Raw genomic sequence first — 16,610 nt, 5'->3', positions numbered from 1 at the left:
GTTTGTGCTTTGGGAGTTCAGGATTTGAAAAAGTAAGAAAGGGACAAGCTAGCAAAGGATTACGTTAGGTAGCAGAATGAAAGTGGTGTGGTGGCTGATACTATGCGAGTGGCTTTAGTTGCTTTCGGGAACATTACTGAGAAAGGTGAGATGTATAAAACAGGGAATGGGATGAGAGGACAGGGACCAAGATGGCTTGGAGCTGGGGCTGTGGGGAAAGGAAGGGCAGAGCAAAGACTGGTCAAAAACAGCAGGCATTTTTCATAGTGCCCAAAGCTGCCCACATAGCTGTTTGAGTAGCTCATTGCACCTATCAGAGCCTCAGGCTTGCCTCTCTCTGGTCATTCCCCAAAAGCATATTAGAGACAAAGGGGCAGTCTTGGTCAGAGTGGATGCTTTGCACCATGTAGCAGGGGAAAGGAAAGAGGGTTCTCTTCAGCCTCATTTTGACCTCTTTGAGTAGCGTTGTGTCTGCCTGCTTTGTTCCCAGCAGATAACAGGAGTTAAGTATATGGTCTGTAATTTCAAGGTGTTATCCAACGTTTAGCCTTATTTTCAGCTTAAAATGGTTTAAAGGCTATATAATTCCCAGCAAACGTTTGGCACCCAGCTGGCCAGGGTGGTTCTGAAAATGGGGGTTAGGCAATAAACATGACATGGGCACTGCTAAGTCCAGCTTTGCATCCAGTTTTATTCAAAACAGCATACTTGGTTTTTAAGATAAACAAATACTATGATATTCCAATAAAAGATTTTATAATTAATACTGGTACTATATTGATATAGAGGCAGATTAATATAAGGATATATTTTGGATTGGCTTGCAGTGAGCGGGTGAGGAGAGGAAAAAATTCATTGTGTGAGAGAGAAGAGCAAAGACTTGGACGTAGTAAACAGAAAGAACAACTCCAGTGATTGCGTACCATTAGCTGACTAATTCGGCTTTTTTCAGTAATCTTGCATTTTAGTTTCACTTAATGTTTGAGTTCTAAGTTATCATTGGAGAACATCAGAAATGGAGACTCTAAAGGGAGGAGTTGTGGGGCTGCGAACTTGTCGCTGAACTGCAAGAAATGTGTTGTAAGGTTTAGATGGACATGGATTTGGGTTGTTAATAATTAAAATATGTATCTTGCAGGAACCTCTCTTTGCTGCTAGAGTGATATATGATCTGTTATTCTTCTTCATGGTCATCATTATTGTCCTTAACCTGATTTTTGGTGTGATCATTGACACTTTTGCTGATTTAAGGAGTGAAAAACAGAAGAAAGAAGAGATTTTAAAAACAACTTGCTTTATTTGTGGTAAGTGTAGAAACACACTTAATACAGGGTTAGGTTCCACATGCATAGAAACTTGGCAGGAAGATGAGATGGGGAATGTATTTTTATACTGCCTTTTCCTTAAATCCTTAGTTTCTGCTTCTCCTGTGCTTCAAATAATTTTGTATTGGAATAGGAGAGATTTTATAAACAGTCATTTTTCAAGGGTGCAGCGTTGAGTGGTGTCTGAGAAAGTTTCTCACAGTAGATTTGGAATTAAGCTGCTGAGCCTTTGAGGCCAGTGCAATTAACTGACATGGTAGTGCAGAAGTTGCATAACACGTAGGCTGACAGAAGTAACCTTTGGAAGTTTGCTGCAAAGCAAATGTTGCATTTGGTATCATTTTGCCTAAAAATAGGAGATGTGTTATGAAATTCAGCTGTTTGCATACAAGGTAGCTACCTTTTTTTTAACCAAAAGTTTTCTGTTATGTGTACCAAATGTGACCAGCACTTGTAATGCCCTCTCTCCCTCTTCCCTCTGTTAGGTGGCTGTCTGTTAGAGTTTATGCCTATTATTCCGTGTTCGTTTAGGAATGCTTGTGACTGTTAAGATCTGCAGCAGACTGTAGATTTTTTTTTCTTAGAGCTCATTTTCTTAGTCCCAGTTTGTAAATACTAAGAGTTATAAATGTGTCACTCTTGTAGGTTTGGAAAGAGATAAGTTTGATAACAAGACAGTCACGTTTGAAGAGCATATTAAAGAAGAGCACAACATGTGGCATTATTTGTGCTTTATTGTATTAGTGAAAGTAAAAGATTCAACAGAATATACAGGACCAGAAAGTTATGTGGCAGAAATGATCAAGGTGAGTTTTGAGTATTCTCTATTTTACTTTCTTTGTAAGCAAAGACTTGGAGCAATATTTTTCCTACAATAATAGGCTTAATCCAATGCCTTTCCTTTTCAAAGTGTCTTCTAAAGATATGTGTTTATGAATGTGCTTGGCGAGATAACTCGATAAAAGATAACACATTGATGGCACCACGTTGCAACGTGCTACAAATGGATGGTGCAGGCAGGGTCGCCTGTGGGAGGCTACGTGTGCTGCAGCACAGCAATTTGCAGCTTCGTGGCTGCAGCTTCTCAGCAGCTGGAATACGCACGAGTGTGTGCCAGAGTAGGTGGCAGTGAGCAGGGACAGCTAGGTAGTCGCCGTGGTTTCAGATTGGATAAAGAAGCTATTGTTTTCAAAACTCATGTACTGCTGTTCAAAAGAATATTTTCACGTTGGTGGAAGTGCCTGAAGTATAATAAACAGTTTTTAACCTGTCCCAGCATAAACGTCTTTAAAAGACTTGTAAGTTTTGTTGTCATATGATCGTATGATTTTAGCTTACTATTGTAAGAAACTAAAATTAATATCTGCTCAGTTGTAATGCCTTTTAATGAGAGAATTAAAAGCCTCATCTCTGCCAAGTGGCAGGTTCAGTGCTCCTGGAATTAGATCCTAAACCCCAATTACTAATTTGTGTGTCTTCTGGCTGGTTAGCAAAAGCTGTTTCTGGTTTATAATGTTCAGTTGTTATTTATTTGCCTTCAGACAAATAAAAGCAGAATACTTGTCCTATTTATCTCTACAGTTTTTGCTGTGGAGGTGCAACCTTCCATTAAGTGGGGGATTTATCTCAGTCTGGTCAGAATGTAAATCTCACCAAGATTTCTTAGAGGTTAGACATGTTACTTTGGGGTCACTAAAGTGTGTGTCCTAGTTCTGGATTTCTGCCTCTGTCATGAGGGCTTAAAGAAATCTTGTGAGCAGTCACCTGACAGAGGATTAGCACAGTGAGATAACTAAGTACATCACTGCTGCCTCGATTATATTGCTCCCTTTATTTATCCCACTGCAGTAGGCATTACTTCAGGGGGGAAGCGTTGTACTCTTTAAAATGTTTCTGCTTGTAAAAGAATATTTTGTGTTGTGTTCAAACTGGCTAGCATTTTATTAACAAATGATTATTTCAGATTAAAAGCTTAACTTAGGTAAGAACCAAAAATTCAGTCTTTGAATGTGATTACAGTAATCACAAAAAATAGAAAACTTTTCCTAGAATTCCCATTCGTAGAAATATCGGCAGCGGGCAGTTACCATGTGTTCAATGGGAACATGCATATGCACAGACCAAGTGTCTCACGCAGCTGAAATTTTGTACAGCTGCGTGTCCCAGGTAGAGGTTTTGAGCGTGTCTTGTAGCTGTTGCTTTTTGCATTTCAGGAACCAGTTTTAAATTGAGAACTGACGGTTCTCAGGGTCTCGGTGCAATGCTGTTGAAAGCACGGTGTAACCGTACAAGCTGTGGAATGGGAAGTAAATTTGCTTTGCACATGAGCGGTCTGCCACAGCTCAGCCCGGGCATGGCTGGAGGGGCTGGGGCTGGGGCTGGCCTCACGCCGCAGTTCCCAGCAGCATTTTCCAGGGGCCGTACTCCTTAGGGCTGGTGTGGCCATTGACTCTGAAATTCAATTTATTTCTGTTGTTTAATATTAAAATGTTCACTTGCTCTTTTCCACCCCAGAAAATCGGAATGTAAAACCTGCTGAATGTTTCTTTGTCAACCCTCTTTTAAATACTTCTGTAAAAGTCAGAAGCCCGTTTTTCTGCTGAAGGTGTGTCTAGGAGTAACTCACAGCATGGTTCGGTTCATCTTTTACTCAAGCCACCTGTCTTTATCCCATAAATCTGGAAGGACATGCAAAAGGAAAGTCTTAAATGTCAGCAGTTCCAGAGATTCAGATTCACCTGTTGAGGGTGAGGGTTTATTTTGTGTTTGTACAGAGTGTGAATGGGAACCTATGGCTGCTTAATGTCTGCAGCCACCAGATTCTCCTTGAACACCTAGTTAGTTCGTGGTTACACTTAAAAGGGACTTTTCCCCATGTTTTCAAACTGAAGGTGGCACTCTAACATCTTTGATACTGACATAGATGGGGCATGTCTTTTTCCATGGACTGTTATGCAGTACCATTGTTCAGCTGAAATCTATACCCATTTTTAGTAGCTGGGGGTAGGAAGCATAATGTGCTCCGAGTCATACTGTGATTGCAGAATACACCTCAAATATGCTTCACCTTTGTTCCGACTCCCAGCAAATATCCTTAGAAACATCTTGGATTTCTGCCTTTTGGCAATTTAAAAAAAATAGAAAAATTACTTCTGCCATTTAGTACTTGTATTTTTTCAACACCACAGAACATTAAATAAAACAGAATTTAGGACACTAAAATGGGATTCACCATCAGCTGGTGAGTGCATCCAGTGCTGCTTGTACAGTGCTTTAGAGATATTTTAAGCATTGTGGTCTCAAAAGAATCTTGGACAATTTCACTTATGCCAAATAGTGAATATTCAGAAGCCTTAAGAGTGATCTTGAATTTTGATGTTCTCTAGTCTAAAAATAATGTGTACAGAGAGGCAGTTCTGAGGCTGTCCACTGAACTGGATATGGCAGAACTGAATCGTGCCCACAGAATTCATCTTGCAGCCTGCAGGAATCTGACCCAGTATAAAAATAAGTTGTAGCCAGGAAAGTTAATGATTAACTACAATTCTCTAGTGAATTTTATATTTTTTCACGGATAGAAGCTAACTAAGTTAAAATGCGGTGTGCAGAACGAAGTCAACAGTTAAATTGGGAAACGAAATTTAAGGAGCATTTTGAACACCATAAGCATGTACAAAATAAATACCAAAGAAACCACAGTGATCTGACAGAATCGAACGCACCGTGTTTCAGTACTGATTTGTAACTATACCTTCCATAATGCTTTTCTGTCCCGTGAGACCAATGTGGGCCTGTGTTTGTGCTTGTAATTCTGGGATTGTTTTCATTAAAGTTTCTGTTTGGTTGTGGAGCGCTGTTTGTTTGTGTACCGTAGCGTGGGAAGCCGTGCTGCATTGCTCGTGTAGCTACAAGTCGGGCTTTCTGATTAGCAGACCTGGAATTCATCGCCAGCCCGCTCCCCCGTAAATAGGGATAATGCTCACTTTCATCAGTAAGGTGAACACGTGCCCGCTGTGCCGCGTAAAGCTTGTGAGAGAGATTAGGAACCTTAGCTGGGAATTGCTGGAGAAATGCGAGGGGGAAGATGGGGTGGCTGGTGCTGTTTGATGTAAAGCTAAGCTTGCATCCACGCCCTCGCTGCTGCAGTGAATCATCTGCTGTCCTGCAGCTCTTAGCAGCGCTTCCAAGGTTGATAAGTTTATGGTTTGCAGGAGATGGCAAGCAGAAGCTTGGTACGAAGCAGATCACCCTCAAATTGCATTCTTGAGTGGTCTCGTAATACCTATTTAATATCGCAGAAAGTACCCGAGGACGCGAGGAAAACCTCTGGTGGCAATAGAGCTGGTCTTTAATTCCCAGTGTTTATAAAGCCCTTCCGATGACCTGACTTGTGTTCATCTGGTAAATCACTGCAGATGTGCACTTAAGATAGCGAGGCTTCACGATAGATCGATGCCTTTTGAAAAGTGTTTATCTGGAAAGTATGCTAATTGTGCCGCAAAGCTGGTAGTCCAGCGCATCCTGCGTTTCCCAGGAACAAAGGCGTATGGTTCGGCTGCTGCATTGCTTTGTAGTCACCAGGGAAGATCAGGTGATGTCTGAATAATACCATGTGTGTAGGAGGTGGGGGGATCCACTTATCGTGTTGGCCAGACATTGACATCCACACCCAAATGACTAATGTGAACTTGGTGCAACTCCCTACAGATTAGTTCATTTAAATGTCTTATCTACCCATCCTCTCAGTCTTGAGAATTTCTTCTGCAGTTTTCTGCGTTTGCCCCCAGCTCCTGCAGCAGCCTCACTCGTATCTGCCCCTTTGGCACAGCTGTCTTCCGAGTCCTGGCAAAGCTCTGCTACAAACAGCTGTTTGTAGGCATTTATAATATGTTAAAAAAAAAAAAAAACCTTCTCTGAAGCTTGATACATGGAGAACCACAAATACAAATCAGCTTTCTGTGCGCTCACAGGCTGTCGTGCTGCAGCTGCAGCGTACTGTCACTTGCATGGACAAATATTTGCATACACAACTCTTGCATACACTAAAATAAGGATTTGCATATACACCTTCACGTTGGTGTTTGATCACAGTGGGTAAGAGCTGAGTGATTGTATGCACGCAGATATGCATATTAAAAATAGACTTGTTTGGAAGAGTTCATAACACAAAACTTCCTAACTAGCTCTTGCAATTTCCACAGACTTTTAATGTAGCGTTGTGCCAAGAAGGATCCATGTCATTAACCTCTGTTACAACACTGAGGCAGAGGTGTTAGGGATTGCCCAAGCTCACATGTCCAGATCTAGAGCGCTGAGTCCTGAACTTTAAATGGGATTGTGTTGTCATCTGAAAATGAACCATTTATAAATAGAAGTGATGGTGCAGATATCCTTAAAGGAATTTGGAATGGAAATGAAGGCTAAGGGTTTCCTTTTGTGCCTGAATTAATCTCTTTGTATAAAACTGGGCATTTAAATGTAGCGCTGGGCTTTCTTCTTTTGGTCTTGAGTTACGTGTTACCATGGTTGGAAAGTGTTTCTTCTTATCGAGTATCCAGTGTGGCCTGTAACTTCTGCCTCCCAATCAGCAACAGCAAGGTTTCAGTAGTCTCAAGCTTTAGAATTGCATTCTTCCAGAAGCGTAAGTTCAACTTGAAGCCTCCTTTAAGGAGTTAAGCCACGATTGTCGTGCTCTGCAACATGGCAGGAGCGTGTGATTCACGACATGCACGGCTCTCCCTGGTAATGGCTTTGAAGGGTTGCTGCCCCCAGGCCCTGGGCTGAGTACGCTGCAGCTGGAGGTGGCTGGGACTGGATCTGAACTGAAGCCCCTGCAGCAAAAACAAGTGGCCAAGGCATTGCAAAAGGGGCTTACCAGTCCCAGCGTTGGTGAAAGACGTGTGGCTGAGATTAGTCTAAGTGTTAGAACTTGGTCATGTTCGTGTGTAGTTTGTGCCTGGGAATCCTTTACTTTAGGGCCAAATCAAGTAGAAAAGATTTGTCATGCCTGTAGATTGTGGACAGACTGCAGGCACGGAAGAGAGCAGCCCGTACGAGTCTCTTGTATGCAGTTGTTGGGCTGTCAGTGGAGAGCCCAGGGCGTCAGAGCTGGGCACTGACCGCAGGCCGGGGAGCAGGAGGGCCGAGGAGGTCAGCGCTGGAGCTGATTGTGCTTAATTTGGTGTGGTATCTTCCAAACAAGCTGCATCTTGAGATACCTTACCGGGTTAGCTAACATAATTGCAGGGTTAAATAATAAATAATAGCAGGGGCAGAGAAGAGCCAAGAGGTGTGCTTGGCAGGAGGCCCTTGGCTGCTGGAAACTCTGCGTCACAGGCACGGGCCGGAGCGTTGGGCTTCGTTAGCCCAGCTCCTGGTTGCACCCTCGACACGAAAGGCAAGGTGCAAACGGGCAGCGCGGGGAGAGGCGCTCGGTCAGGCCGACCTTCCCCGCGCGGTGCCGGCGTGCCGGTCCCTCCCAGGCGTGCGAGGCGGCGTGCCTGCGGCCTTCACCAGAGAACACCCCTGCGCCGCCTTCCCGGGCCTTGGTCTTCCCCGATCAGTGACCCGGGCAGGGCCGTGCCCTGCAGGGAGCCTGCGAGAACAAAGGCGCGGTGGGTGGTACCTGGAAGGAAGGAGCCTGGCCTTGGGAGTGCTCTGATTAAATATCTGACATCCCTGCAGCGGCTGCAGTCGGGGGGGGCACTTGTCCTCCTTCACCTGTTCGGCAGGGCGCAGGGAGAGGCGTAAGCCTTGCTGTTCTCCAGCAGCGCTCTCCTCTCTGACAGCGCCCAGCACAACTTCCTTTTGTGTTTGGAATTTTTTTTTCTTTCCTTCCCCTCGCCCCCAGCATCCTCCTCACGTCACCCCCTGGTGCCGAGGTGGCCTCGTGCCTCCCCAGCAGGCAGCCGGGTGCTGGCGCGAGACCCTGCCGGTGTCTGGGCTGCGAGCAGCAGCTTTGCAGCCCTGGGGGCACCTCGGGCTTCGCTTGGGCCCAGCGAGTCTCCGTGCGCCAGAAAAAGGGTCTGGGTGGGCGACAGAAGCAGCGCAGGGTGCAGCGCAGTTCCCTGTTCGCATAAGGTGCTCAGAGAGGGCCGGGTCCCGACGCCCGCAGGGTACGCGCCCGCTCTGTCCTTGCTGCTGGAGCCCGGCCCCGGAGGGAGGGAGAGGGGAGCGCTGGGGGCAAAATAAACTGTTCTGTCTGCAGCCTGGGCCGCACGCGGTGAGGAGATGGCCGTCCCCTGAGTCATCGCCGCCGCTTCCTCCAGCCCACAAGTGCCCCCGGAGGCCCTGACCCCGTGCCGCGGGTGCTCCGGAGGCCACCCGGGCCCTTACCGGACATGTTGAGCAAGAGGAGGTGGGTCGCCGCAGCCGCCGGCAGCTGTTTGCTCAGGCTTTGCATGTTTAATTGTTTTGTCCTGCCCAACGGCTCGTGATGTAATACGCCCTACTTTAGTTAAAATCTAGATCCAAACAACCAGAAGTAGGTTGCTGCGAAGAGGTGGCACTGTCCGCTCGGAAGGAGCGAGGTCTCCTCCGGGAGCTCCCACCAGGGCCACCCGCCTCAGTCACGTTGAGCTGGTGGTGTTTGGTGAGGTAACCCCGCTTGTGATAAACAAACGGCCAGCTCCAGTGAGTCACTTCAGCAGAACTGTTACCGGGATGGATGGTGGGATCGTTCCTACGCAGATGTGGTCTTCTTCCACCTTTGGAAGCTGTCTGCCCTCCAGGTTCCCTGCTGCTGCCAGGCTCTGCGCCAGTGCAGATGCCACTTCTGTGCTATAGCAACAGTGAAAAAGGAGATTGATTTTATTATTATTTTTTTATATATATGTATCATTAGCCTCCAATTTAAAGACACAGGTGGGGCTTGAAACTATTCTTAGCGTGGAGTGGGGGCACCGTCAAGCTCTTCGTGAAGAGGGAAGTCGATTTGGTGTGGAAGAGGTGACGGTAAGCCCTTGGCAGAAGGGAGAGAGAGAGCCTGACGTGGGGCTTTTACCAAGAAGCACAAGGAAGAACCACGAGGGGTTGCATCTTGCCACAAACAAAACAACGACAAATTGCACGGAGCTTTTCAGTTTCAAAGCACTTCCCAGAGCTGTTCATTAGGTGTGGGATTTTTAATGACACGTGACAAATTGAAATCTGCTGCCATCACCTCCCCTGACTAAGCAGAGGCCTGCTGCGCCGGCTATCGGGATTTATTTTTTGACGAGCACCGAATCAGCCTTTCAGCACCCTATAAATATTAGGCGGGGCAGTAGCTGACAGAACAGAGGCCCAGAATAGGAGCGGCGACTTCCTCGGGGCCGGCGGCAAGGCCGAGCCCGGCTGCGCCGTTAGCGGCCGCCTCGTGCCCGGGGAGCGGAGCTAATGCAGCTCCTGGCACGTTCCGCGCCGAGGTCGCCCCGGGAACCTTTCTTAGAATAAACTCTTCGGCAGAAGCAGGGAAGAGCGGGCACTTCTCAGAATGAATTGCATCTGCATCATGCAACGCAGCTTCCTCTTTTTCAAATTTCCAATCATGGACGTTTTAAGAGACTGGTCAGCATCGCCCCCATGTCTGAGATTTAATGATATTTGCTTTACAAGAGGGACTTTTCCAACTTTACCTAGAAAAGAGCTAACCCGAAACCCAGCGCTTGTGGTTAGCCAGCTTCCGTCAGTGGCTGTAGGCAGTTCGTCTGCTCAAACAGAGGAAGCTGCGACTGTGACGGGAAGAGGGAGCTGACTGCACACCAGGATCGCGGTGCCTCGGCTTGCAGGAGGACCACAGCAGACAGTGCATAACTGCATCGGTATGCGGGGTGCCAGCAGCCGCCGAGGGCGCGCGGCAGCCCGGTGGACAGGCAGGGGAACGGGATGGAGGCCTGGGCTTTAGGGCTCGCCTGGTGCCTTTAAAAACATACAAACAAACAAAAAAAAAACACCTACCAAACCTCGAGTGAAGGATGTCAGGCTGTATCTTTAAAGGCACCCTGGTGTTCAGTTAAAGTTCAGCAGAAACTAGATCATCAAGATATAAATCTTTTATTCAACCCTGAATAGCATTTCTCTGCAGACCGAGCGCTGCTGGGAGGCGCGGGGCCGGGGAGCTGGGCTGGCTGCGCACACCGGCCCTGCAGGCCCCCCAGCAAGCGACCTTTTCACATTCCTGCTCGGTTCCGTTGCCACCATCTCCGCCGAAGGCATCGCTGTCAATTATTTAAAAGCCCCCCCAGCAGCCAGGGACGGGCGTTGGGGCAGAATCCAGCACCTCAGCAAGGTGCGCCCAAGCTCCCGGGCTTCTTTCTGCGGAGCGGGGGGCGGATGGGAGAAGGGGCTGGAGGTCGCCCAGGCCAGCAGAACGGCCGGCAGGGCCTCGCAGGCGTTCCCCTCGCCCTGTCCCTGCCTGCGCAGGAAATTCCCAGGTGCCCAGGCTCGCTCTTGGGCAGGCAGAGCAGGCGCGGGGCGCTGTGCCCTGTCCCGGGGGCCGTTCCTGCCCTCCCACCTCAGGAGGCCGACAGGGAAGCCATCGGTCTTGTCGCCTTTTCGTCAGCCTTCTCCTTTCTCAGCTCGCGGAGTTCACGTGGATCACTTTTATTTTTAATCCTTCACCATAGCCACGAGAACTACAGAAGGTATTCTGTTGGTTTGTTCAAGTGAAAGCCGAGATTTGATTTCCCATACTGAAGGGACTTCAAGAGCCGGGGCTTTCAGAAAGCCAGTAAGCACAAAACTCCAGCAGCAGCTCCAGCCTCTGCTCGTATCGCAAAGTAGAAAAGCTTTGGGGTGTTTGTTAACGAAACATCACGGGTAGGGAAAAGGTGCCGGCCCCGGGTCCTGCTCCACGAGCGGGACGTACGGATGAGGGCCTGGGAGCGCTGTGGGCAGGGAAAGCTCACCCCTTTGGGAGCGAGGGTAAGAAAATATTGCCACGGCGAGTAAGGGACGGGCAGGAGGTGGGCACAGCCGCCGGGCTCTGCTCTTGGGTCTGCCTGCAAGCTTCAGGACGTGGCCTTGGGGTCCGGGCCAGCCTGTGAGTGTAAATTGCGTTTTAGTCCAATTTGCTCTGTCCTTGAAAATGTTTAGCTTCGAGGACAGCAGGGAGGGGAACAGCAATTTCTTAGTTATCCCCCTGCCCCGTTCGGGGAAGATGCGTTGTGGCAGTAGTGAACGCAAGCGACAGGGCTGCCCGCTCGTCCCTAACCCGGTGTTTTACTCCTGCTGGAAGCACGCAGTGAACTGCTGCCCGTTACTGCTCTTAAATCTTAGCTGTGGGACTGTCTTTCCCTAAAGTCCAAAATATTTTGGCACTTGTCTTGATAAAGGCATGTTTTTTGTATATATATTTTTTCTTTTATTAGCAGAAACCATCTGCCCTGCAAACAGAGATCAGGAGAAAAGCCTTTCTGGCAGTTTTGCATCATGTGGGAATCCTGTGTTGCACTGCATGGGAGAGGGCCTAATTTATGCCTTTTAATCTCTGCAGTAGTAAACTCCGAGCAGATCAGAAGCAACTAATTTAAGATGATGATTCTTGGCAAGAGATCTGAATTGCAGAAAGGCCGTGACTGTGACTCTCCGTAGAGGTGCGCAGCCCTCATTTCAGCACCGTGGATGCTCCTGGAAAAGACTGAGCACGGCGGGGGGGCAGAGAGATGGGGGAGTGGGGTTGAATTAGAGGTTTAGGCAGGCGATGGCAAAAATCCAAAGCGAGTTCACAGTGCCATAAAAATAAGCTGTAGTTTTGAGAAAGTGCCCAGCCCGGCCTCCGGAAGCGCTGGGAAGTTCCCCCAACTTTGGTTGGTGTTGATCGGTGGTGCCGAGCGGCCTTTGGTTTGGGATGCTGCTCGGCCAGTAGGCTGTTAGCAGCTCATCTGGTCCGTCTGAAACAGGAACAGCTGCTAAATGTCACCTGTGAGAGCACACATCCTCCTCTCGTCCTGTGTTACCTTCACTTCCATTTTAGAGAGCATCTCCAGTGTGGGAGGGGAACCAGACTAGATAGGAAACCAGCGCTAAACTTTAGGTGTCGAGATGCGGTACGCACCCCTCCGCCTCTTTTGTGGCTTTCTATTCCGTTCCTGCTTTTATTTTTAACGTCACTGGCGTGTAAGTGAGGGTATGTGTGAACCTCTGTGTACATATTAATAAAACCAAGCATCTGTCCGCTAAGTTCCTGACCGTACCTTGAGCGTGGAGCATCAGAGACTTTATCTCTGAGCGAAAACTTGGTTATGAGCAATACCTTGCAATTTAACCTGTCCACACGTTTTAAATTAAACCATCTGGTCATAACGTGGATTTTTTTCCTTTTTCATTAAAAAGAAGGTATTTCAACTGTAGAAGCGTTTTGAGGTAGAACACGGTTCCTTCCAGCAGAAAGCACAGCCAAGCTTTGCTTGACCCAAGTAGAAAAACCAACTGCATCAGCACAAAATTTCAACAAACATGAGTTAGAAAACTGTAAGGTGGCAGCAATTTCCTAGCACTGGGAAGTGCTTTGTGCTGACGTGAAGCGTGGTCGGTTTCTTTCTCCGATGCCCATGTCTCACACTGAAGTGCAGCTGGGAAAGAAACGGCTGGGGGTTATGAGCTGCTGGAAAGGAAAAGCCAACGAGAAGAGTCTGAGTTATCAGTAGGTGCGCCTGAAGTGCCTCATTGCCTCTAGTGGGCAAATTTGCAACCTTTCCAGTGAGATGGAAGTGCTGCAGGGCTCGTGTCCCTGAGCAGTGCCCCAGCGTGGCGCTGTGCTCCCCGCCGCCCGGGTGCGGGCTTTCCCACGGCGAGCGCTAATGACAAACCTGTGCCTGATCCTCAGGAGCGAAACCTGGACTGGTTCCCCCGGATGCGTGCCATGTCTCTGGTCAGCAGCGACTCAGAAGGAGAGCAGAATGAGCTGAGGAACCTGCAGGAGAAGCTGGAGTCCACCATGAAGCTGGTGACCAACCTCTCTGGCCAGCTGTCAGAGCTCAAAGACCAGGTAAGGGAGACCTGACGGTGGGCGTGCAGGCACAGACACACACAGACACACACACACAGGTGTGTGGGCAGCTCAGAGCTCCTGCGCGCCTCTCTTACCAGCGGCCTTTTGCAGCTCCACGGACTCTGTGAGCCCTGTGCAGCACTTCTCTAAAGTAACTCGTGTTTAGGAAAGCAGTGAACAAAAGCCATCCTCCCAAAGCCCAGTACCACAGCACACCTGCCTGGCAGCGCTGAGAGAACCAGCGTAGCCTAAAGTGGCCCCCTCCTGAAAGGAAAAACTTGCATTGAAAACTCAAAGTTGACATTAATTGTAGTCAGTTTTCACCAGCGCAGGTCGCCTGTATTTTTTTTGTTTATATTTTTGTTGTTAATACACCTTCTAACCCCAACACTTTAGCATGATCCTGTAAGTCAGAGGATATTGAGAAAAGCGTAGTGCTGCTGCGCGGACCTCAAAACCCACTGAGAAACTGGAGAAATTCTTGAGTGGTTAGCTTGCAGTGGTCTCCTTCGTGCTACAGCCACACTGCTCGTGCAGATAAGAGCCTGCTACTGTTAGGCTTAAACCTACAGCACAAGCGTACCCACAGAACTAGTTTGCATTGCGTGTATTGCTTCTGCTTAACACGAGAACCCTGGATAGACCTCTGGTAGTTCTTCAGTGCAGCAGTTCTTGGTGCAATGAGAGTTTGAGAGATGTGTTAACTTCTGGTTTTGTCCATCTCCTTCCTGCATGTAACTGCGATCAATGGCTTTAAGTGTTTTGAAGTTGTACTTCTTGTGTAAACATTGTTCTTTCTGGGAGAGGTTCGCAACGGATTATTTAAGATAACGTGAAGCTGAAGTAATAGCTGATCAGAGACAACATCTGTGAATTAACTGCACCGTAGTTTGTAACTCCTCGTAGCTGACGTTTCACTGACAGCTGGTACAGGGTAGAACCCTCCAAAAACAAGAGATCTGGGTGGAGGAAGGTTTCAGCTGGGTTGCTGTGGTCACTGTCACATTGCTCTACAGAGAAGTACTGGAGGTTATGCTTATCCGTACAGCACATACAAATTTTAAGAAAGGAGAGGAGACCCCCTATATCCCCAAAGGGACGTGGTGACCGCTTCTCCCTGCCCTGTGTGTGCCCTTGCGTTGGCTTTGCACTCGCCAAAATTTCCCTCTGAAGGGGAGTTCGGTGAGTGTTCAGTGAGTGCCCCCAGCTACTCATTTCTTAGCTCCCTACTCCCATCTTCTGTACAAACAACCCCAGCTCTAGGATTAATTACAGATGCTTAATAGGCCGTGCCTCCTTTTTTAAATGTTTCATTAGGGTCAGAACAAATAGCCACTAGTAGCTTTTGATGGCACAGACGGCGCTGTCCCGGGAGTCCCCTTGGTTTTGCTGAGGAGCGAGGGCGTTGCTGGGATCGCTCCCTGCCCAAACGCAGCGATGGCCCTGCAGAAGCCCGGCAGGCAGCAGCGGTTCCCTTCGTGTTGTCTGTATGGACCGCAGCCTAACTGGGAGCAAAAGGACAAAATGCTGCTGCTCGCCCTGCGGAGCCGTTTGTGGCAGTCAAGTGACTAGCTGCTTGTCTTCGTGGATCAATAACCGACGGCAGGCGGTTCAGTTAGCTGAGATGGAGAGAGCTGCGCTGGATGAAGTGGGTTGTGGGCTTGCACATGACAGTATCCCAGGGCAGTCGGTGGCGTTGTGGAGGGCAGAAACGGCCAACGAATTTGGTTCATTATCAGAGTTGATCTACCTACTGCACAATAGTCGGCACGGCTCTCTTCAGTACTAACCTGATGCCTGCTTCCCACCCCTACCCCGCTTTGGCCTCTTTCCTGCTCAGGCAAGTCGCCCTCGTGGGTGCCTGCTTGGGAAGACGGCACTGACGGAGACCCGGCGCCCCGGCTTCCGATCACGCTCTGCTCTTCTGGTGAGCGGGGCCTTCCCCAGCGCCCCGCGGAGCACAGGGAGGGATTAGTGTCGGCCTGAGAGCAGGAAATCTTGCTGCTCTTGGCTGTAATTAGTTTTCAGACACCGTGCCACGGACCCCCATGCTCCAGTTGGTTTTGAGGGCAGAGGATAGAGGCAGTTGCTCTTTTGTCTGGGCTCACATACTTGCTGGGTAGTGTTTTTGCTCTTTTGCCTGGAAACAATTATCTTGAAACATGTGTCTTATGTCTTCCTGTTGAAGGGTCTGACTCAAAGTGGTCTGCAGTCAACAGGAGTCTTTCCATCGACTGAAGCCAGCTTTGGATGAACGCATTTATTTCTAAAGCTTGCAGCTCTTGGCTGCCCAAGCACTAAAAAAACCTTCTTGCTCTTTGTGAAAATACGAATGAAGGATTTAGCTTTTAAAGAGCTATTTGACTGTAAAAGCAAAAGAGGAAACCAGCTTCATTAATGTTGTGATAGCTTTTAGGAATTCCCCTAAGTACCGTTAGTGAGAGAACCCTGCTTTGGCTGCAGGATGCTCCAATTATGTGACAGAACTGGTGCGTCCCTCCTCCCGGTTAGGAACTGTCTCCAGGAAAAGGAACTAGCTCAGGGAACTTCTATTTGTATTTATTTTCTTGCAATCAAATAAAGGGCAAGCCTCTCATTCATCTGCTGTTCAAGCCCGTTGGGTTTCTGCAGAGAGTGTTTAAAGCTGAAGTGCAGCGTGCCCGCTCTCTGAAACGGGAGTAACGCACCGAGAGCCGGTAAAATCTCGATGGTCTTCTGCGCAAAGAGCTCACAACACAACCGTCTGCGGCAGCAGGGCCTTAGCTGTAGTCATTCAGACGTCCTTCCCAACGCTTCCTATCTCAGCAAGCGAAGGCACCGCAGGAGACGTCGGCGTCTTTGGAGCCGGGCCTTGCCCCCGTCCCGCACCCCGCCCGCGCCGGTGCCGGTGCCGGGCACGCAGCAGGGGAGGCGAGCGCTGCGGGCTGCGTGGCACGTTGTGCGTGTGCGGCCGGGTCCTGCCCACGCAGCTGGCACATGCGGCGCTCGCGCTGCCGGAGTCGGTTCCAACTCAGAGGTAACCTTTGGAACTGGGCAGAGCGCACCTACGTAACCGCACGCGGTTATCTGGGAGCCCAGCTGGACTCGGCTGAACTGCGCGCCTCGTGGTTTGGTTTTGTCGTTTCATCCTTTCGGCATCGCTCGCCTGCTCGTGGCCCCCCCCCCGGCAGCTGGCAGCTCCCCTGCCAAGCGTTGCGCGGCTCCTGTTGGTTTCCAGGCCCTGGGCGCAGGTCGCTGCGGCCGCCGAGCCCTCGCAGCAGGCTCGCTCTCCGCATCGGTGGGGTAGGGACGGAAACTGCCCCATCGTGCAGCCC

General features: G+C 49.1%; 1 protein-coding gene across 14 annotated transcripts in view; it reads left to right on the top strand.

Moving 5' to 3' along the window:
- ITPR1 (inositol 1,4,5-trisphosphate receptor type 1) overlaps window positions 1-16,610 on the top strand; it is a 169,940-nt gene that overhangs the window by 150,845 nt on the left and 2,485 nt on the right. For all 14 annotated transcript variants that reach the window (XM_080605983.1, XM_080605984.1, XM_080605993.1 and 11 more), the window contains 3 exons: window positions 1,139-1,304; window positions 1,971-2,131; window positions 13,132-13,293. In XM_080605983.1, the coding sequence (XP_080462109.1) occupies window positions 1,139-1,304; window positions 1,971-2,131; window positions 13,132-13,293 (489 nt within the window). The remainder of the gene's footprint in view (window positions 1-1,138; window positions 1,305-1,970; window positions 2,132-13,131; window positions 13,294-16,610) is intronic.

The sequence above is a fragment of the Anser brachyrhynchus genome, assembly GCF_964034855.1.
Source record: "Anser brachyrhynchus genome assembly, chromosome: 10".
NCBI lineage: Eukaryota > Metazoa > Chordata > Aves > Anseriformes > Anatidae > Anser > Anser brachyrhynchus.
The sequence above is the reverse complement of the archived record's forward strand: the minus strand, read 5'-3'. Positions and strand labels throughout refer to the sequence as shown.